Source organism: Lycium ferocissimum, chromosome 8, assembly GCF_029784015.1.
Source record: "Lycium ferocissimum isolate CSIRO_LF1 chromosome 8, AGI_CSIRO_Lferr_CH_V1, whole genome shotgun sequence".
Lineage (NCBI taxonomy): Eukaryota > Viridiplantae > Streptophyta > Magnoliopsida > Solanales > Solanaceae > Lycium > Lycium ferocissimum.
In genome coordinates, this window is record NC_081349.1 from 41,679,907 (window position 1) to 41,704,171 (window position 24,265).

The 24,265-nt window shown below is 33.7% G+C and overlaps 1 protein-coding gene and 1 non-coding gene across 3 annotated transcripts; both read right to left on the bottom strand.

The window, feature by feature from the left end:
* Positions 1–9,538: 9,538 nt before the first annotated feature.
* LOC132066961 (uncharacterized) lies at positions 9,539–10,394 on the bottom strand. Of its 2 annotated transcripts, none has more exons than XM_059460144.1 (2): positions 10,003–10,394; positions 9,539–9,896 (listed from the first exon to the last, which is right to left on the bottom strand). In XM_059460144.1, exons 1-2 carry the CDS (start codon positions 10,207–10,209, stop codon positions 9,624–9,626), a joined length of 480 nt encoding a protein of 159 aa, XP_059316127.1. In that variant the 5' UTR covers positions 10,210–10,394; the 3' UTR covers positions 9,539–9,623. The 2 variants fall into 2 exon arrangements, with proteins under 2 accessions (XP_059316127.1, XP_059316128.1); XM_059460145.1 differs by having other exon boundaries at positions 10,027–10,382.
* Positions 10,395–12,335: 1,941 nt separating this feature from the next.
* On the bottom strand, positions 12,336–12,421 carry TRNAY-GUA (transfer RNA tyrosine (anticodon GUA)). The gene is given in 2 exon segments: positions 12,336–12,371; positions 12,385–12,421. It is a non-coding gene; the product is annotated as a tRNA-Tyr (tRNA).
* Between the last annotated feature and the right edge of the window lie 11,844 nt (positions 12,422–24,265).

Sequence of the window (24,265 nt, forward strand, 5' to 3'; positions counted from 1 at the left end):
TGAGGACATTGATTCATATGAAGAAAACGCTCAAAGAGAGTTAATAATTCTCATGAGAATGATGATCTCCGATGGAAGGATGAACGGCAAATAATGCAAGGTATTTTGATACGACATCGTATGCTACTCGGAAGCTTATAAATATCGGATGAATTATGAAATGATCCTATCATATACGGGGTCAATTGAATTCCGACATTTTTTGTCACGCTATTAGCAAGAAAATTTATAATTTTTCAAAAATTATCATAAAAAAGGTATTTTCTCCAAATGAATGGGGAATAAGTCCATTAAAGGACAGGGATTATATCCATCCAGAACAAAAATGTCACGACCCAACCCCGTAGGCCGCGACTAATGTCCGAATTGGACACTTTTACGTACCCAGCACCCAAACTAACATGTTATTTCACGTAATCGTAAGTAATCACATAAGACGAGAGGAAATACTTGTAATAGTCAACATAGGCGTCACTAAGCCGGTTAGAGAATTTGTCAAAATGTGCGAAACTCAAAATATGTACGAGCTAGCCGACTAGGCTACAGTGGCGGGTAAACCGCTCAAAGCATATGATGCATACATACTTTATTACAAGAAGAACCATAACCCACACGTATATCCCTGAGACCTCTAAACATAGTAGCAAACGTATGACGGGACGGAGACACATCGTACCTGAATAAATATATATACATATGTAACAGAAAGTATATATACCAAATAACGGCTCCGAATGAAGGAGCACTCCCGGATAGCAGGAAGGGTGTCCTAGGTGGGTGGATCACCAAGCTGAGCGTCGGTACACAGCGGGCGTAAACGCGACCCCGAGAAGGAAGGGGGTCGATGCGGAATATGTGCGAGTATGGCGAAATCTGAGAATCATAAGTCGAAACGGAAGATGCGAGAAATTAAGTACAATATGCAAATGTCAAAATACTTATGTTAAAAAAAAACATAAAATACATGCATAAGCTCTTAGAACGATGGTCGCTCGCCGGCTTGATGGCGCCCGTACCACATCATACTCCGGAAGGTTTCAAATCTCCGACACCCGACGGATCGTATCATATCATAAGCGTATCCCCGTAACGCCGAATATGTACGGTACCCGGCCGAAGGGGACACGGCGTGCGGGAACATCATACTCACGAATATATATCATAGCGCGCGAACATAAGCAGGCACCGTCCGTGGACCGAGTAACAACAATGAGCAAGAGCGGAGTCGTGAGCATACATATGCATAAAATCATAATCATAAATCATAAAGTAAGTAAGAAGTCCATATGCCAAAGTTTAAACGAAAATAATATTAACTTTTTCCCGAAAGTCATTACGGAAGCATGAAAAGCCGCGGCCCCACGGACGGGTGCCGGCCCCCGTCCGGGCCCCCGACTATGGTAGTTAGGGGAAAGATAGGTCTTATGAACATACATATTATGTTTTGGGGGCGTTTCGAGAAACTCATGCAAAAATTCTGACGGGTAAAGTTCGGGACACTTTTGTAGTCAAAATCATTTATAAGACTTTTGAAACTCAATCTTTTGAAAACATAAGAATCTTATTTTGGTCCCATCGAGGGTAGATCTTAAGGAACGAATTAAAGTACGTATCTAAGCTCGGATTCTAGAGTGGAATTACCCGAGGCTCGGGTCATAGCCTAGTATCGCTAAGACATGCCAAAAAGAGAAACGACGCCTTACATACCTTGTCCGCTCGCAAGCTAAGTCAAGGCTCAACTCTCGGATGCTCCAAAATCTACATAACACCAAATATGCTAACATTAGCCACAGCTTTTAGACATTCAATTTTGAAAGCGAACATTAAATTCTAACGAAATTTCGACGACATTTCCACTGTAAATACACCCAGGAGATTTACACTCGGCCAAGTCAACAACAACCAAACCCAGCAACCAAACTACATTGTCAATATTCAAATTCAAAATACATTTTAGCACTAATAACTCTCTTTACATAATTTCCACAACTTTCTCAACATTCAATATACTACCTCAACTACTTACATTTCAATCAAGATCGACGTTTACACATTCGAGCATTACTCCAAAACCATACGAATAATGTTTAAGAACGCTTTAACTAATTTACACAATACTTCCAAACAACCCAACTAAAGTCCCCATTCACCCGAAAATGCAGCCCAGACCAGAGCAGCATGGCTTTGCCTTCCTTTCTTCCAAATTCATAAATTTCACTAACTATCCACCTTTATAATGCCAATTCCATAAATGTAAAAATGTACACAAAGATCATGACTTTCAAATCAGTCCACACGATTCCAATCATCAACATAAGTCATTTAAAAGCTCATTATCAATTTAGAATTCACAACAACACAACTAAAACACTAAGGGAACTCAATTCATTTCTTGGCACCAAAATTGACCTATATTCGGCCATGTTAACACACATATATGGATGATTCCCATGCATTTCAACACACCACAACAACAACCAAACATGTTACATAGAATCTAAACTATCATTCCAACATGGCATTAACTACACGGCCATGAGCCATGCACACTCAATGTGCACGGTTCAACTCAACACCTCGATTTTCATGAATTCATTCATGTTTACATACTATAACATGTCCACACCATTCACAACACAAGAAAGAGAAGTAATTCTTACCTTTTTCCTCTACTCTCTCCACGTTAGCTCAAGTCTTCCGAGGAAAGCGAGTGACTTGTTGGTCCAAACAACGATTCCACGTTAACGAGCACCCACCAATTAGTTGTTTTGCTAAGGGAACCAATTTTTTTAATGCAAGTTTCTTGGTCTTGATTTTTTCCTCCTTGGAGCGTGAGCTTCTCCTTCTCTCTCCTTACTTTCTTGATTTTTTCTAAGAATGAGAAATGAAGAGGAAGATGACTTAGTCATCTTTTAACTTAGCTATATAAAATAAAAATATCATGTGGCCTTGGCCCACAACTTACTTGGCCGGCCACTTTGGCCCTCCATTTCAATGATTTTCAAATTTTCTTATTTCATTTTTGGCCCCAAATGTTTACTTAACAATTTCCATGCCAAGAAAGTCATTCATCACTTATGCTCTTAGAACAAAATTGTGGTTAAAAATCCCGACTTCATGTCCCGGAATGGTCTTTCCCTAACTTATCACAATTTACTCATATTGTCCCGTTGTTCAAAATACGGGATATAACAAAAAAGTCCCAGTTAAATTTAATTATTGGGATTATGTTGAAAGCTTTAGTAAAGCTCTTCTATATGAAAATCCTAATAGGAAACATTCATGGTTTATAAAAATTTGTGCCAATGTTTATAAACAGGGCATATCAAATTGGTTTTATCAATGGTGGATCCATTATGGTCCAACAGTAAGATCTTTACCTGAACCATTCAAAGGTTTATATACCGAATGGGTTAATGTTTCTCCAAAAATAATAGATTTGGAAAATACCCAGTGCTTTTGAGCAAATTGCTCGAAAAATCCAATTGAAAAAAGGACTAATTCCCCCAGAACAGCTCATAGCCCAATGCATGGAGGAATTTAAATCCAATATAATGCAGCATCTTAATATGGAAGCTATTTCAGACACATCAATGGCGTCTGTCGGTCATACCACAGATAATGAAGAAGAAGATGAAGACTATAATAATCAAGTCTTAGCAGGAGAATCTCAAAGTCCATTAATAATAGAGGACTATGAAAAATTTAAACCGAATTTCTTGGCGAGAGAAACATCTTCCGGCAAAAAAACGAGCGAAGTCGCGAAATGAAGTGATTGGTGGGACCCGCCACTAGGCTGCTACTTTTATAAAGTAGGAATCTGCTTTTATAAAAGCAGCTTTAATAATTAAAGTTATAATTATTGTGTTTTTACTTTCGGGCACTTTTTGGACGACTTTACTTTTTCTTTAATTTTATTTTTTATCTGGCCATCATATTGTCGGCCATTTGCTTTTTCATTTTGTTGTTTTATACTTCTGATCCATTATATAAGGATCATTCTTCTCCGTTATTATTATTTGATAATAATAATAATAATAATAATAATAATAATAATAATAATAATAATAATAATAATAATACTAATAATACTAATAATAATAATAGTAGTAGTAGTAGTAGTAGTAGTAGTAGTAGTATTTGCTGGCTTACCCAATAAATCTTGTGACTTGCAAAAAACTTGTAGCATCTCGTTTCTCATCCAATTAAAAACCTCTTTTCTTGGATTGTCTTCACCAAATATTAGATATTCCAACATTCATATGCATCTATACTATATATTTTCCTTCAGATTAGAGGAATAGTTTTCAAAATACTCTGTAGAAAATAAAGGATCACATTTGTGTCGTCCCCTTTTACCAAGCGAAAATACTATTACCATGAAATAAGTGAAAGAACATCTATGAAAATGCTATACTATGCATAAGTCCATCAGTCAAAATAAGTGTTGAGACACATAACCACCAAGCTGTTTCATAGCCATCTCAGAATGAAACGAACCAAACTGAAACCTTAATCCCCTATGTCAATGGATAAGGTTTTTTTTTTTTCTTTCTTTTTCATGCATCGACTTTCATTAGAAAAAATGAAGTATTTTCCTAGTGGCTGTAAGATCTCAAGGTTTAAGAGATAGGATCAATGAAAATCGAAGACTGGAGATATTTTTTTATAGAATTACTTACCTCAAACATATCAATAAGCTATACTGCTATTCAAGGGTGAAGTTATTGCTGAAGAAGGGTGATCAAATGCTTTTACTGGAAACTTATACCATATACATATATTTGTAATTGGAAGGAAATTTTTCACACTATTATACAATACTATGATCTGTGCAATTTTTTGGGGAAAATTATTACGAATATATGGTGTTAATCTGATAATTAAGTGAAATTAAAGTAGCAGTGTGGTAGTGCCATATCTTTTCAGTCGTGGAGTCTTGAAGTTTACCCTTGGCCACTATTCTTGTATACGAATAGAGCACCATTTCTCTAAAAATTTGTTAAATAAAGAATGAAGAAAAATCGCCATATGATAGTAGCGTATAAGAGGGCATGCAAAAGATGAAATGAAATTCACTTTTGCATTATATTTGAGATCATGGAACATCACATTGAAAATGAAGAACAAAAGTTAATGAATCTCCTCAATGATGTGATCATAATCACATACAAATTACCTTAAATATGCTTTATCATTGCTATAGATTGTTGTCTTTATGGATAGTACATAAACAGGGAAAAGAAGTAGAAGAACATGTTTGAAAAGATGTCAGAAGGTGGAGGTCCGTTGTTAAATTTTTGTGGTTATTATATGAAAAGAAATATAGCAAATAGGGGAAGATGAATGGTCCTCTACCCTCCCTGCATTACACTTCTTTTTTGAAACGTCACCATTCTTAAAATAATTAAAAAGAAAATTAATGAGACTAATTAAGAATTGAAATTAATGAGACTTATTTAGAAAAGAATTAAGGAAATATAAAAATGATATAATTAAAGGGGTTAAGGGATTATTAGGTTGATTTATTCCTGCAAAATGGACAGCAAATTGTCTCCAATAGATTTGAAACATAAATAGAAAGACAGTTCTTTGCAAAATTTGTCGGATCTATAATAACGGCCACAACAAATTCAACATGCCATACTCAAAGGGTTATACAGTTGTCGCAGTACTACTACTAACAAAAACATAGCACAACATGTTACCAAAATGAATATTCAAAAAACATATAAGAATCACCATCTATACATAGATAAATAAAATGCTACTAATGTGAATATTATAACCACAGCAGAATTTATCTTCAAGCAGGTAAAGAAAATATAAGTTACAAAAAGAAGAGTATCAAAAGGAAAGAATACTTATCGTGTGTATCTTGAAAGTAATCGCTATTCCATGAACAAATGATCGCCATTAAAATAGCATTTTGCTCCAAAATTTTAACCTTCAATAGCTAAAAAATTCAAGAGACATCTCTAAGATCAGAGAGACAGTGCACAAGGTGATAATTTGAGACAACTCATATTTTTTATATTGAAGAACAACTCTTAATAAAGGACAACAAAAACTTATGCAAGAGCACTTAGCACAACCAATCAATTAACAAAGAAGGAAAAAAGAAATGTAGGAAAGAGAGGAATGAAAGCAAAGAGATGTCCAAAATCTGGAGACTCAAAGGTCTCCCCAACGTTTCATGATACGAAATAGGCAAACATAGATGGAGCCTTTATGCATTCATAGTAATGAGTACCGGGTAGTCTTAAAATCCAAAATTAATGTATAATAAGTACTCCATGTAACAAAGAAGGTTAAATGCTAGGTTCTTCACCTAAGTAAACTACCTAAATGGAACAAGAGAAGATAAAAAGCCATTGTTAACCTGCACGTGTATAAATCAAACATTATAAAACGGAGAAGGTATACAGGCTGCATTACCCACGATTACAAGCATGAAACCTACGAATACACACATTAACCCCACTTTAGTAGAGGACTTTATGGCCTATAATTAATAGAAGTTTAATTGAATTATAATGATAAAAAAGCCAAAAAAAGAAGAAGGAGAAAATTGATAAGTAGGAATGGAGGCGGTAAAAGTGCGCATCAACACTTTGTACATCTTCATTATATTATATATAGATATTAGGTTGGTTAAAGGGCAAAAAACGTATATGTATACGGTTAGAGGGTATAGTTATAGAATATGACGATACTCTTCAATTTACAAAATATATCAAAATCTATTCGAATCGGGTAAATTAAAAAGAATCAAATAAAAGACAGTAAATAACGTAAGGAAACTTCCCTTATTTTATCCACATTTCTCTCCCATTCAAAATTAAGAGATATTGTTACCTGATTTTCTCCAACTTTTGCTCCCTTATTTTATTCACTTTTCTCTCCCCATTCAAAATAAAGAGATATTATTCCCTAATTTTCTCCAACTTTTGCTCGAAAAGTCCATTCTAATCAGTTATTCTCTCATTCAAAATTCATACACAATCAATTTCTCGGTATGGATCAAATTCCACATAAAGTTCGTTATAATTTTTGTAATTGATACAAATCAGATTTCATACAAAGTTCATACACCAAAAAACAAATATGTATAAATTTTGTATGCAATATGTATAACTGTATAAATTCATTACAATTTTTATGTATTAAATGTGTATAAAAGTTGTATGTATATTTTGATTATGATAAAGTACATATAAATTGTATAAAATCTGATCAAAGTGTGTATAAATTATGAGGAAATATGAATAATAAATCTGTAATTGATACAAACCACATTCCATACAAAGTTCATACACCAGAGAATAAATATGTATAAATTTTTGTAACGATGAGAGATAGAGTGAAATAAAACTGTGGCATGCCTCCATCTTCATCAATTGGGACCATTACCCTCTGTTTGGATGGTTGTTTCCCGTGGTTCATTAATGTACAGTATGGTATGATACAGTATGGTGTTGTGTTGTGTTGTATTGTACTGTATTAATGAACACAGTGTTTGGATAGAGTGTATCGTTTGTTATGGTTTAATAACATTTGTGTTGTTTGGTTTGACAGTATGGTACTGTATAATAACTTGTAAGTTTACTAAAATAACCTTAACTCTTAATTAGAAATTAGTTTATATATATATATATATATATATATATATAAAACTCAGGTAAAGAATAAAATAGGAACTTCAAAAAATAAGTAGGTAGTAGGTGGGGTGGTGGAGGGGTAGGTGGTGTGAGGTGGGTGGTTATGGGATGAGGGTGGGGGTAGTGGGTGGTACGGTGGGGATGAGTGGTTGTAGGGGTGGGGTTGGGTGGTGGCGAGGGATAGTGGGTGGGGGTGGTGGAGAGGAAGCTGGTGTGAGGTGGGTGGTTGTAAGATGAGGGTGGGGGTAGTGGGTAGTAGGGTGGGGTTGAGCTATTGTGGGGTGGGGTTGGGCGGCAGTGAGGGGTAGTGGGTGGTGGTTGGAGTGGGGTAGTTGCCGGTGGGGGTGGGTGGGGTGTGATGAATGGTGGAGCATGGGGCAGGGATAGGGTAGGGTAGGGGTGAGTGGTAGGATGGGGGTGGAGTGGGGTGGATGGTGGAGGGTGGGTATAATGGAGAAATGAAATACGTAACCACGGAAAAATCACCAAATCCGTGGTTACAAAAATTGGGACTTTTCATGGTTATATAACTATGGAATGACCCACGGGTTTACAACACCATACCATATAATTTTAAGAACAATGGAAACAAACATGGTTTCATAGAAAACCATACATTAATGAACCATGAGAAACCACCATCCAAACAGGGGATTAGAAGATTGGAATAATCTCTCTTGTATGACCCTACCTCCATTTTTTAACGGATAATTCCAAAAAGAAGGAGATTTATTATATAACTGCAAAGGGGATATATGAGTATTAATAAAGGCAAAAAACGTATATGTAAATGTCAAAATTGAGGGAGAATTGTTCGTCGATGAAGCTGAAATCGTATCATACTAGGAGAGAAGATGAATTTTAAGTTTGAGGTGTCTATCAGCAGCTGTAGAGGGGGAGAGAGAAAAATATCTTTGAAAAGAAGAAGAAGTTGATTGGTAACAATCCTTAAATTAAGCCCACATTTAAAAATCAGATTCTCTTCCTTCAAAAAGAACTCAAAGTTGTGGGTATCCCATTAAGCCCAAATCTGGTATACTTTGTAATTTTGTTGGTACGTTTTATAAATAAGGAAAAATATCCTTATGTTTTGTAACATAAAGTCTTAAGAAGTATTATTAGGTCATTTTTCCTTGGTTAAATACCTGATATCCCTTAAACTTGAAATGTTTTTTAAATTAGCCACTCAAACTTAACTAATGATCATTTAGATGGAACACTATAGTCCTACATGGCCACTGAAAGCCTCAACCAGCATCCATCATACCCTGGTGTAATTAAACCAAAATTTGAAATTCCCTTTTGCCTTTTTGTCTTACTCCAAGCCCACTTCCATTTTTTGCAACTTTTGTTAACATTTTGAGCTAGGAATCATGCTTCAAGGTTCAATATTTTCAAAAAAGTTGATCTTTCTACACAAATTTTAGTATTTTTTACTTAATCTAGATGAAAAATGCAATCTTTGCAGAGACATGCAAGATACCATTTTTTTTTAACCCTCATTATAATTTAAAAACCAAAAGATCTAGCATTTTGCCTCTGTTACTAGGAACTTCACTTGATACTCTATTTTTTTTTTTTAGGAATTAGTGAAGTCTGAATTTTTGCAACTGTGAGAGCCTAAATGAATTTGTGTTTGCGTAATTCCCTTAAAAAGAGAGAAAAGTAGCAGTGAATGACTCCTTTTATTGTTGTAATGGTCCCACATGAAAATATGTATGATCGTCAAGAACACTTTTATCCAATTACACTAGGGCGGGTTACAAAAAAGGTGACTTGATTTCACTACGTTTATTAGAGGTGGTTCACCTGCTGGATCCAAAAGCGGAGCCAAAATTTTAATATGGGTCTGGAGTTTAGAATGATGACTTCAACTATTAATAACTTATTCGAAATTTTATAAATTTCTTAATACAAATACATTGTTTGATCAAAAGTTATGCCGAATTCAGATCTAGACTACTAACGCCGCCCCTGGCCAGATCTGCTGTTGTCTCCCATCAGGTTTAAGTTACTAAAAAATGATTTGATTTTGCCATCTCCAGTTGGGCGGTTCGGCCCAATATGTTCTTGCCTCTTCATTCGGTACAAGTTTCTGAAAAATTTGATGGATCTCTTCAACATGTTTTGTCTACAATCTGTATCAGCTATTGGGACATATTTATTACCTGATGCCCCAGTAAGTGCCCTGAAATCAACATTAAATATCCTTACCTCTTCTTGCTGATCACTTTTCTACAAAAAAATAAAATGAAACAAAAACCAAAATGTTAAAATAGACATGAGATAAGCCACTAAAACAGTGTTAAAAGCAGGATGGATTAAAAAAAAAAAAAAACACATGTCTACGTTTAGGATTTGATACATTAATCATCAAATCATCATCACCACCACTCGATGAATTAGACGAAGGAATGTTTGGATCAGAGATCATGCTTTCATCCCGCCCTGAATTATCAGAATTGCCGTGGATAATTGCATGAGTACTAGAATCAAAAGAAGTTGAATATTCCATATTTATGTCCGGAGACATTTCTCCAGAGCTCATATTTTTTCTTTCTTTTTTGGATAAATTACTGGAGTTGCCTCCACTTCACTAAATAGTAGTGAGGTCTGCACACAGTCAATTTATTTTATTGTCATTTCGCTATCATTTGTTCATGAAATCAACCGTTCATACATGTAAAGACTAAAGAATAGAACTTGAGGACAAATTTATCTAACAAACGCGCTACTAAGTATGAACACATACTAAAACTCTACTGGAAAAAAAGTGAAGCGAGTGAAAGGTCTATTAATTATTGAACCGCGTAGTGTTGACCAAATAAGCCTAAATTTGACGCAGATTTTATTCAGTGCATATTTAAAGTTTGTCTACCTTCATTATCTCCTTGAATTTGTTTTTTCGGTAGCCTCGGCCCCCTAACAAATCATACCTTTGTGGGTGAGATACATGCGCTACCACATGGATTTTTGCCTACAACGTAAGAAAGATTCTTGCCCACTTGATTATGTTAATTGCTCATGACCCAAATCTTCAGCCACTCATTTGCTATCAATAATTTTTTTTTTCCGATTCAGATATTCGATATCTTTATCCTTTGATTCCTTAATGGCTAGTATTCACTCTGCTTTTGAAGTTGACACTCTTCTTTTTTGTAGGGACCACTATCAAGTTCCCCTTTTCGCCTTTTTCTCTCTTCCAATTAGGGGTGGGCACGGTACGATATTTAAAATTTAGGTACGATAATTTCAATTTTCAGTTTCTAAAAATACTATAATCATTATCGTACCAAATTAGTTCAGTATAGTTCGGTATTTTAAAGTTCGATTTCAGTATTTTACGGTATGATAAATCGGTCCCATAGTTTATCTCTTGACTTACATATCTTTCGTATCGTGGAGAATTATGACTTCTGCTACTTAAAAAACATCTCAATTATTATATACTAAACACCTTGCAATGTAAAATATTCAAAAGAAAGTACAAGCAATCCCTTCGTAAATCAATTACACAAAAAGATATTTAAATCATGATAGAGTAGTCAAATTTTCAACGTTCAAACAATTAGTTTTCTAATAATACTAGATTATATATATTTGTTAGTATTACAGTCAAACCTCTCTATAATTGCCATTTGTTATAACAGCATTTCACTATAACGGCCTAATTTTCTCCGGAACCGATTTTTCATGTTATATTTTACTTCTATATAACGATTCGTGCATATATAACAAAGAATGACATCCGTTATATAGGTACAACTCTTTAATAAAGTTACCTCTCCGTATATATATATACTCAAATAGCGTGTAATAATATTTTATAAGAAATATATTATGTGACACAAAAGTGTCGATGAAGGCGCTCAACTGCTGTTCTTAGAGATAGAAGAGTCAAATGTTAAGCGGCTAAACGACCTTGAGGAAAGCTATTAAATTTCCTTTTACTGAAAGTTTGGACAAAAATTTTCGTCAGTTCAAGCATTATATTATCACTAAGAGACTAGAATTTACGAAACAACCTATAATTGTAGAGTTCTTACATTAAACTTAAAATATTTAAATTCTCAATTAATTTAAAATGCATATATTCCATATATTTTAATTCTTGACCTGTGTGGTACAACTAGTTATGGATTTAGTAGTAATTTATTAGTCTTTTCAATGTTTAATTTATGAGATATGAAAATCAATTGAGATTTTAAAATTTACAAGTATATTGTTTTCGTTTATAACATAAAAAGTAAAAAAGTTAATTGTTTGCGTATTTTTATTTATAACAACTAAATGAGATTTAAATATCGAATGACAGTATACATGCATAACAGCACCTCACTAGATCAGCCATAAAATTTTCGGACAAACGCTGCCACTATAGAGAGGTTTGACTGTATAATACTAAGATATATGAATTGTATATGTAATTATATATTTCAGTATGGTATTTGGAATTTTCTTTATAAATACCGTATCGAATACCAAACTTTTTAAAAATGCATACAAGATATCGAAATCGCGGTATAAAAAAATTCAGTTTCGATATGGTAATCGGTATCTACCATACCATGCTCATCCCTAATAAAGGCTTTTCTTGAATCATTTACTCACAATAAATGTAAGACAAAATAAAGGCAAATAAAAGAAGAGAATATAAAAAAATGATGAAAAGATTCCGACCTGCCGGATTCAAACCAGCGACCTAAAGATTGCTATGAACACATTACAGTCTTCCGCTCTACCAACTGAGTTAAGGTCGGCTTGTGCTCCTGTAGTTATTTAATTATAGGAACACATAGTTTCAAATCAAAATTTGGAATAACGAAATTTTACGTTACTCTTTAACAGAAAAGTTATTGTAACTTGTGAAAACCTACGTATATAGTGATTTCTAATGTAAGGAAATTATTAGCTAATAACGTAATTAATATATCATGTAATTAATCAAATTGAAAAAAAAAAGTGACAAACATTATATTGTTGTACTCTACTCTTATAAATATACTCCATTTTGCCAATATTTCTGAATCGTAAAATTGCATCCGTTATTAATAAAATATTAATAACTTAAATCATATTCAAATTGCACTTTTTGAAGTGTGTGTTATCATCTTATCTAAAATTTTAAACTATTGGCGATTGTTTTTTGAGTCTAGATGTAATTTTTGCATTTAAACTGGAGCCAACAATAAAAGATCAGATGCTTTTAACTCATTTTGTTCTAAAGATTTTAATCTTTTCAATAAGCTGTGGTTAATGGTAACTGGAAATATATATTCTGCTCCTTTTCCTATATTGTCCAATATTTCCCCTTTTCAGGTGGCTATGTAATCATCATCCAATTAAAGTGTATTCTTTTGGAATTCCTACACAAAATTATTGATAGATTCATTGACTTTGTTATATATCGGGTGTATAAATATTGGGGTGAAAAAAAGTTGGTATGCGAGTACAAATTAAAAATATGACCACATGTTTGTAATTTACCGTGTTGAAATGTATATTTTTGAAAATTTCCCTTTATTTTATGTATAAGTGTCTTAGTTTGACTTGACATGTAATTTAAGAAATTAATTTTATTTTTTAAAATCTTGTTATAGTAAACTAACTATGTATGTAATGTAAGTAAATGCTCTTTAAATCTTGTGATTTTACATATGCCATGCAAAAATTGAAATATTGAATTAAAAAGTTATTATATAAGTATAAAAATAAAATTATTTTTTAACAATTAAAAAAGAAAAAGAAAAAGGAATACACATAAACTGAAATGAAGAAATTATACTTTTCCACGAAAGATTGTTCTATTGTCAATAACGACTTAAAGTGCCATAGATATGTTCGAATCAAATCAGTGGAAGACGTGCTATATTTGTCTCTTGACTACATAACTCATCACATGGTGCCCAACTGGTAATTTCCACAAATAATAAATTCTTATAGCATGTTTGATCAAACTACTGAAATTAGCTTATTTCGAAAAATATTTTTTATAAAAGTGCTTTTTAAAATGGACTTTTGGTGAGAACTATTTGGCCAATTAGTTTAAATAACACTTTTGAGCAGTAATTAAAGTTAGGTCCAGCTTTTAAAAAGTGTCTCTAAATGTATTTTCTCAAAAGTGCTTTCGAGGAAAACTACTTTATTTAGCTTTTGAAATACCAGCTGCTTCTCAAAAGTACTTATTTTCTCTCAAAAGTTTGGTTAAACACCTCACTTTTTAAGACGGAAAAAGGGCCAAATATACCCCTCGTTATACTTTGAGTCCAAATATACTCCAACCGTTATACTATTGGTTCAAATATAACCCCCTCTGTTAATTTTGTCCAAGGTGGACAGACAATCTTATGTGGCGCTGCTATTTAATGAGGTGGGCGTCACGTGACATGCCGCCTTAGCACCCCTAACCCATTTTATCCCTCCTCCCTATTTGTTCTTCCACCGCTAAAGTTTTCTTCCCTTCCACCACCATTACCGCCATCATGACCACCTCTTCAAATTCCAAGCAGATCTGCCTCCAACAGGCTTTGAATAAGCAAACTGAGTGCCTTTTTTTTCCCCCTCAAATTGCAAAGTGGATCACATTTTAAGATGTTAAACACAAAGTTTTTAAAACTATATACCCCACGTTGGGATTGAGACTTAGTAAAATTGTATTCTGTACATTGTTTATCATTCGATTTTTTTGCTTAGTCTGGTTAGTCCAAAAAAGACTTATCATTGAACTATAAATTACTATTCTGATTGCCAACAACTAACCAAAAGAGGAAGCAGTTGCAGTTTGATTTTTTGCACATTTTTTCTTTCTAGGTGAAAGGAACGGTTATTTCTATAGATCCAAACGGAGCTCTAGTTGACATCACTGCAAAATCATTTGCATACTTGCCTGTAAGACAGGCTTCACTTTACACCATCAAACATGTAGAGGAAGCCAGAATATTTCCTGAATTATTCAAATCTGCTTGGAATTTGAAGAGGTGGTCATGGTGGCGGTAATGATGGTGGAGGGGAAGAAAATTTTAGTGGTAGAAGAACAAATAGGGAGGAGGGATAAAAAGGGTTAGAGGTGCTGAGGCGACATACCACATGGCGTTCACCTCATTAAATATCAGCGCCACATAAGATTGTATGTCCACCTTGAACAAACTTAACGGAGTGGGTATATTTGAACTAATGATATAACGGCAGGAGTATATTTGGACCCAAAGTATAATGAGGGGAATATTTGAACCTTTTCTCATAGTATAGGGGTATATTTGGCACTTTTACGTTTTTAAAATAAGCATTTTTTTGAAAAAATAAGCATTTTTATCTCTCAAAAGCTTGACCAAACAGACTATAAATGTGAATAATTAGACGTTGTTTGAGTTTCCACAAATAATAAAGTCATGATGTGGATATTAGACGTTGTTTGATTTTCCACAAATAATAAAGTCATGACGTGGATATTAGACGTTGTTTTAGTTTTCCACAAATAATAAAGTCATGATGTGGATAACCATACAGTACGTTGTTTGAAACTTTCCCTATTTCTTAAGTTTGATGCAATTTCATTTTTTTTTTTTTTAGAATATTTTAGGACAATGTCATATTTCATCTCATATTTTGTGTTATTTTCTTAAGAAGTATGTTAATTAGATAGTCGTATCTTACTATGACTGAAGAAATATTTGAAGTACAAGTTATATGTTTAGTATGAAGACTTTACTGAAAAAACCCGAAAAAACCGAGCAACCCGAAAAAATCAAGAAAACCCGAGCTTCAAAAACCCGACTTTTGTTGGTTTGTTTTGATTTGGTTTATAAATTTAAAAACCCGATGCAATTGATTTGGTTTGATATTTGAAAAATCCAAATTAACCCGTTTCATGTATACCCCTATGCATGTGTTAGATTGTGCAAAAGCTTTCTAAAGGCAAGTGTTTCTTGTTTGATCAGACCATAAGATTAAACTAGTGTTCATCGTCAAAAAATGAAGAAAAACAATGATTTAAACTGTCTTTACTATTAATCAAATGAAACTGTTTAGAAGATGACTTGAAGTAAATTGAAAGATAATATATGTTCTAGTTGTTGTAAGTTGGATGCCCACCAAAATACTTGGGCGCTAAGTATGTGTGGCCACCAAGTTGTTCACTTATGACCACCAAATTGTTCACTTATTTCCTCCTATAAATAGGAGTTCATTTGTAGAATTGAAATGGCAATAAATATCTCTCTCTCTCTCCCAACTTCTTTTGCTATATCTCTTGTGTCGTGTACTTTTAATATTATTTCATAACACTTATCTTTTCTCTGAAGTGAATGTGATAGTATGTAGTAAAGTCTATAAATATGAACGTGCATTTGATTGTGAAAATATCATGATGCATCTCCAGAAGAGGTAGAATAATTGAAAAGAAATATTCTGAATATTATATGATTTACTCCTGAAGTATTAAACTCATAAATCTGCTCCTCGAGTAGCAAGCTTTGAATTCTACTCCCGAAGTAGTACAACTCTGAAATCTACTCCCGAGTAGTAGAATTCTGAAATTAACTCCTGAATTAATAAATATTTTTAAATTCACTCCTGAAGCAGTAAGACGGTGAAATTTACTCTCGAAGTAGTAAATCTTTAAACTTTACTCCCAAAGTGGTAAAACTTTAAACTTTACTCCCGAAGTAGTAAAACTCTAAACTTTACTCTTGAAGTAGTAAAAACTCCGAAACTGTACTCCTAAAGCAGAAAGAATTAATAAAATATCTGAGAAATATTCTAAAGCAATGTCTTCTTGTGTTTGAGCAAAATAACGAATTATTGCTGAGCGTCGTATTTTAAGCACATTTGAATAAACGAGTTTCATTCCATGAAGTGAACCAAGAAATATCACAAACTATCTCATGTCGAGATAAAATACAAGGAATATACATGTTAATTTTGTAGTATGAAATTAAGACATTGCAACACGTACCTGTCGTACGTAGAAACATCTTGAATAATTTTATTAAAGTATCATTTTAAAGAAAAAGGAAGCAGAATAAAGTGCTTTCTACAATAACCAAGTTGATACATTATGGTTAGTTGTTGATTTCCTCGAAGGAAATAACAATTAATGTATTTTCCCCTAAAGGAATTAATAACTGTGTGGTTGCCTCTTTGATACAAAATATTCAGATGTTAATGATGAATCTTCCTGAAGGAGATGTTTAAAATACTGAAGTTTAGAGCTTAACATTTACTTTTCATAATTTATAGTTTGTCTTTAAATTTTCATTTGATCACTGTTTTCTTTCATGACACCAGTAGTGTCTAACCAAATTTTCTTTCGTGATACCAGAAGTATCTAAAGAATATTTGGTAGTACAAACTAATAATCAAGGGCACTAGAAGTGCTAATTATTTATTTTCAAGTATCATGACACTAGCAGTGTCCACATAATATCTGATTATGATAAATAAATTGAAGTCTCTTGAAGATGTTATATATGATAATACCATTCATCGTAGATCGTAATTGGTATGATCGGAACACTGTAGTAGACCTGAAGTTTACTAACAATAAAAATGGTTATCATATTGAGACTACAAATGATCGGAATATTAAATATCTTCAAGTTACAACGGGTAAGAAATACACATGTGAAATGTTACCCGAGCGTGATGAGATCACATACCACGATAAACCAGAAGTTTATTGATATACAATTTCATGCAATAGTAAACCAGAAGTTTATTAAAATAAATAGCACTCATCATGGTAAACTTGAAGTTTACGAGCACAGATAATTTTATCAGTTGACAAGACCATTTTGATCGTCCTGATTTAAATCTGATGTGCTAATTGAGTATTAAAAACATATTGAAGAACTAGAAGATTCTTCAAGAATTTGTTTGTGTTGCTTGTTCTCATGATAAGTTAATTACACCAGCTAATGTTGGGACTGAATCCCCGAAATTCTGGAAAATACAAAGGTGAATGTGGGCCCCTTCGCTTGCAATGTGATGTCTTAACTAGAGGTATCTATGAGACGGTCATATATACGTTTATTGTCAACTGGAATTTTGACATTTACGAAGTTGTTTGCTCAAAATTGAGTTGGAAGCACAATTTTCAGAATATGTAATCAAGACAATTCATCTTGATAGTGCTGGTTTATATATAAGCTGGTTTGGCATTGGATGCCTCCATAATATAGCCAAACCATTGCTTATGAGAACAAAGCTTGGGTCTGAGATATTATATGTTGCATATAACAAACTTATATGCTTCAAATCAATCAATTGAGACAAATTCTCTCCTCATAATTGGTTTAGGGTCAGAAACTAGATATTTTCATCTTATAGCTTTTGATGTGTGGTATATGATTAACGGATATTCCATAATGCACACAGATGGTTTTTCCCAAAGAAAATGGGGATATATGTCACTAACAGGGGGGGGGGGGAGGATAAGCGGTAAGAAATATGTTGTGAATTATCATCAGTATGATCCTCAGATAATTCAAGTCAAATGCTGGAAGCCCAACTATTTCATATTTCATCAGCAAAATGCTCCTAAAGTCCCCAAAGGACAGAGTCTACATCATGCATGGAGCATGGTAGATCAATCGGTTCCAAATATAATAATCCTTAAAAAAAGGGAGGAGCAAATAATCATAATAAGGAGGCAATGTGCTCTTGAAGAGCTACGACATAACACTTTATAAACCTTATGAGAGGTTTATGTACCTGAAAATAATGAAGTGATGAGATCTCAGTAAGTTATTGCGAACCAATACAAATCATATATTGTCGACAATATCTTTGATACTATGTAGCGCGTAATACAGTATAAGATTGTGAGGATTAGAATTCTACGTCCCTTAAAGCATGTTGACGTAGAAATAATTAGCAAGTGAAATCATGCATCTTGGTAAGCGATTGGACCTGTAGTCCAGACATCAGAAGATGTCACAATTTATACTGATGGAAGTTGTCACAGCCTCTATGGCTTACTTGACAAAATTTATATGAAAATTTCTGAAGGATTCAAAATGCCTGAAGCATATACAAATTCTTGGGAAGCTTGTTTATAATCCTTGAATGGATTAAATGAATCAAGGTTGATGTACTAAAATCGCCTTAATGTATATTCATTAACGAATGGTAAAAATATACTATGTTTACCCTTGTCTCTTTATGATAGTCAGAACCTTTCATATGAATATTATTGGAGCTCTTGAAGAGTTTACAAAAGCAGTACATTATCTACTGAAAGAAGTTGAAATAAGAAAATTGAATTGGTCCTAAATTACCATATCTTTATGCAATTGATGTACTTATATTTCTTGCTATAACTACGAGCATGATATAATTTACTCCTATTTGGAAATATTGAAATAAGATCAATTGCATACTACTAATGAAAGTATGGCATGAATGTGTTTATGTTAACAAATATTGTCAAGTGTTTTGGATATACAAGGCATTCATCTAATCGACATAAGAGTTCGATCCAAATATGTTATCTCTTTCGATAAAGGATTACTGTCACATCATGTAATTATACATGACAGTCAAACCATAGATGATAACATCAGATAGTTTATAAAAGTAAGTCAAGAATGTACTTAGCGTGACTGCAACAATACTATATGGCGACGATGCAACTCTCTCTAAGGAATGAAGATTTAGATCATCAACCAGTTCATCAAATGATCATTTGACAGATTTGATCACAAAGACACTACTAAAATCGACATATGATACGTTTGTATACAAGATTGAAGTACATGATTTCCAGAAGAATGGTGATATTGATAATCCTGCAGATTAGTTCACCAAATCTTTGCCAACGTCAACTCTTGAGAAGATGTTATTCAAGATTGGAATATGAAGACTCCGACATCTTAATTTTGGTCTTCGTCAGGGGGAGTAAAATACGCGCTGTACTCTTTTTCCCTCAACCAAGGTTTTGTCCCATTAGGTTTTCCTGGTAAGGTTTTTAATGAGGCAGCTCTCAAAGCGTATTACTAGATATGTGTACTCTTTTTCCTTCATTAGGACTTTTTCCCACAGGGTTTTTCTTAATAAGGTTTTAACGAGACACATCATCTAATTAATGGACATCCAAGGGGGAGTGTTGTAAGTTGAATGCCCACCAAAATACTTATTACTTAGTGGCCACCAAGTTGTTCACTTATGACCACCAAATTGTTCACTTATTTCCTTCTATAAATAGGAGTTCATTTGTAGAATTGAAATGACAATAAAAATCTCTCTCTCTCTCTCCCAACTTCTTTGGCTATATCTCTTGTGTCGCGTACTTTTAATATTATTTCATAACACTAGTCAAATTAATAGGAAATGTACTCAATTGTGCACTTCTTTATAGCGATTTACCTTCAATCTCTTTTAACAAAAGTTGTATACTTTCTAAGCAATTACTATCTCCTCCCCTAATACAAATAATTTATTTTATAATATTTTTAAAATTATGGTTGGTGTTTTAACATGAAATAAATGATGGGAAAATATTTGGAATCACTAAAAAATGTAGTTTGAAAATTTTAAGTTGATCAATATCAATTTTTTTTTTACTGTTCTAACTCCTGGTCCATAGGTGAGTATTTCTAACAATATATAATATAGAAAGTATATAAGTTAGCATGATTATATTTTTGGTTTTCTTGTTATGTTCTTAAGTCAACATTCTCCTCGTATGACTTCAACTCATAAACATCATCCACACCATCATAGTTGTTTTGATCGAATTAAGTTTAAAGTATTTTTCCGAGCTAGTTAGAAGCATGAATGATCACTCAACTTTGAATAATCGGCTATTATAATCACTCAATTTTAATTTGTCAGACTTCTCTTGCTAAACTATAAAAAACAAAATGTAATAGGCAAATGATAGAAGCTGTCAATAAATTAACCCCCCACGGAGCTGCATAAACCTTATACATTTACTGTGACCATCCGCGGAAAATTTAATGAAAGGGGTCTGAAGGAAACCTCCTAGACCCGCTGGTGGAGTTAGAGAGGTGCACGGGGTTCATGTGAATTCTTTCTTCCAAAATGTATACTAAAATTATTTTGATTATATAGCTCTTTCTTTGAATATGATTTTTTCCAATTCTTTTCGTATATTGTGAATTACTCTCTTCGTCCCAATTTATGTGGTACTTTACGCTTTTCGAGAGTCAATTTGACTAAATTTTAAAGCTAAATTAGATTAGATTAACTGAATGTTTCAACATTAAAATCTATATATTTGTAAAACTACATGAAAAGTACTATAAGTTGCAACTTTTGTCATATCAATTCGGTGAAACAATACATCTTAAAATATTGGTCAAAATTTATGCAGTTTGAATCTCGAAAAGCGAAAAGTGCCACATAAATTGAGACAGAGGGAGTATTAATGTAACAACCCGATATTTTTCTCTTCAAGTGTTTAGAATTTCTTCTTTAGTTATAGTTTATTTAATTTTAGCAGGTTTTTTATCGAAGGAAATAATTATAGAATATATTTACATTACATATATACACACACCTATATATATAAATATTTTTTTGAAATTTGTGTGCATATAAAAATGTGTGTAATAAGGTGTAAGTTGGTGACTCAAAATAATGACTAGATGACAAAATATACTTAAATGGGAAAGAAGTGGGGCAAGCCCACTTACTTTTTGCTGCCACGTTTGAAGCCTAGTGAGTTTTTTTTTTCTTTTTCTTTTTCTTAATCAAAGTATATTTAATGCCATCATAGGCAACTTTAGGAGTCTTGACGGCTACACTAATGGTAATAGAAGTTGACGGCTACACTAACGGTAAGGACGAAGCAATTTTCTTGGAATCAAATTTAGAGGTAAGCCTGTCAATTGGTCCCGGGTTAGCCGGGGATCGGCCCATCTAACTCGGCCCATAACCGGTCCGGCCCCTAACCCGGTAAGAGGGTGGTGGGTTGCTAGTGAAAAAAATTAGGGAAGTTTGGCGGACGTTCGGCGGTCGGCCTTCCACCCACTCGGGTTCGGCCACACTGGGGGCCCAGCCCACTTCGAATTATTATTTTTTTAAAATTATTTAAATGGTATATTTGTGTATATCTTGTATATGTTAATGGTATATTTGTGTATATCTTGAATATGTTGTGGGAATGAAGACTCCCAACGGCTAAAAATTATAAAAAGTTGAGAATGTGATACAAGACTACATAAGTAATTTAAAATAAAACTTCAAAATTAAATTGATGACATTGCAAATTCAAAACATACAAACTTGAACGGTTAACTTATTACAAATGAAAAGTTCAAAACGCTAGCATCGATGGAGAAATTTAAAGAAGAGATAAACTTCAAAGTTCAATTTTGTGCTTTTTGTCCAAGTGCCTACGTACGGACCGGTACCCCCAAAAACCGGTTCGAACTTATGGAGATATATTTGACCACAATATTGACATTTAACATGTTCCTCGTCTACTCGCTCAAAATGCAACCACACCGGACTTGAAATTGATCCTCGGACTGGAGGAGGAGGTGAAGGATTATCATTATCCATTAAATTTAAATTTTGAAATTTGAAATTTGAACTTGGAAGTTGGAAGAGAGAGAGATTTAGATGAGTAGGAAATTTAGGGAAAGAGGAGAGTAGGAAATTGTGAGACAATATGGAGAAGAATAGATGGTATTTATAGATTGAAAATAGAGCCAAAGTATAATTTAAGAAACTTGATGGTTAAAATAAAGTTGACAACAACTAGATTTTAAAGTATTGAGCTTAATAAATTTTAGTATTAGAATTTATTTTAAAAATAATTAAAATCCGGCCCGGCCCACTAACTAAAACTCGGTCCGGCCCACTTAGCCCACTATATACCCCTACCCGGATAGGGGGTTGAGTCGGACATCCCTTTCTCTCCTCCAACCCGGCCCCATGTGACCCACATTTATATGGCCCGGCGCAGCCCGGCCCACTTGACTGACTTATTTAGAGGTTTGAATTCATATAAGACAAGAGTGGAAACTTCCTAGAATTCCAAGTATTTTGTATCGAGGTATACACTCAATCTCTTAGAGTAGCTGTGCCCTTGAAATGGAGGAAAAGCAATAGCATTCTTTATTATTATTATTATTATTATTATTATTATTATTATTATAAATTATATTAAAAGTAGAATCAGTTTATTATCAATCATTGGGATAATTTAGTGAAGTAAGGATTGGGGGAATCATTATATTATGGCATTGGCAGTCATAGGTTTTTAATCTTGGAAAGATGGTGATGCAGATTACAAAAGTTGAGTTTCAACCGAAATCACTGTTTCGGTCCGCTCATGTTCAGAAATTAATTTTGTTTGTTACGCTGTTATGGACTCTTGGATAGTTGATACTAATTAAATTGTTATGTACATTGAATTGGTGTAGACCAGGATGTTGAGATATAAATGTTTTAGCTTTTTAAAAGAATCATGGAATCAAGGTATAGAATGTTGAGATTTAATTCTAAACCTAAAATTATAGGATTAGTTTCCCTAGACTAATTTGGACCATGTATTTATGGTATTGAATAGATTGACGCTATTGAAGATTGTTTGAAGGAAATTTGACATTTCAAGAGCGGTTGCATTCCGGTTATAAGGCAAGTGAGGCTTAAACTCTTAGTTTACTTGCTTTTCATAAAAAGCATATGGTTTGTAGTGTATGTATGCATTTAAACCATTTAGTTCGTGTGAGTGGGAAAGCATGATCTAAATTGTATAATTTACAAGTGTCTAAATTGTTGACCGTATGAGTCCTTTAGCGTAATTTCGCTTAAATAGATACTTGTTATATATGTAAAGTTTTGAATTGGTATTGATTGGATGTTTGTTCCACTTTATCATATCTTTAGAGAGGCATACTCCGACAGGCCCCATTGGGTTCGGTTGGCGGTAGGTGCCAAAATTATAAGTGACTCGGCTAAGATGTGGGTAAATTATGCTCACTCCGAAAGACGGGGTAAGACATAGACAAATACGTACCATGTCCCGTGAGTATAGATTTAGATTCAGTGTATTTCATGCGTTGCTTGTTTATGCTTCATGATTTCAGCTTCAGCTTCAGCTTCAGTGTTTGTACATATTTAATATACTTGTACCGTTTAATTGCCTTTATGCATTACCAGAGATTTTTAAGACTTGCCCAGGGATAAGCTGAGAGTGTGTCGATGATCTTGCTGGGTCTTTAGACTCACGCTTGTTGATGTTGTATGTGTGCAGGTGTGATTAACGGCGACCAGGTAGCCGATACTTGATCATTTCAGCTTTCTTCCGTCCAGTTCAGGCGAGGTGAGCCACCATTAGATCATGACAGGCTTTTCTTCTTTAGTTGACTTAGTAGTATTCCGAGCTACGTCTCGTACTTTTGTATTCAGATTGTAGTTCCATGACTCAAACATTTTATGGGGTTTATGGGAAGATTCAGTATTTGTATTTTGCTTCCGCACTTTTCTTTATATTATGAGGCATTGCGTATTCTTCCTTTTATTCGTTAATTTTCGCATGATTAGCTTAGAGGGTTCGCCTTATGGGTAGAAGCTTGTCAGGTGCCTTGTCACGGCCCGAGTGTTAGATTTGGGTCGTGACAATTAATTATGCA

Bases quoted from the DNA above. Each gene is read 5' to 3' on its own strand.
- LOC132066961 (XM_059460144.1), bottom strand. From the start codon at position 10,209: ATGAGCTCTGGAGAAATGTCTCCGGACATAAATATGGAATATTCAACT. The intron at 9,897-10,002 runs GTGTTTTTTTTT...ATTTTTTTGTAG, and splicing joins CAAATCCTAAACGTAGACAT to AAAAGTGATCAGCAAGAAGA.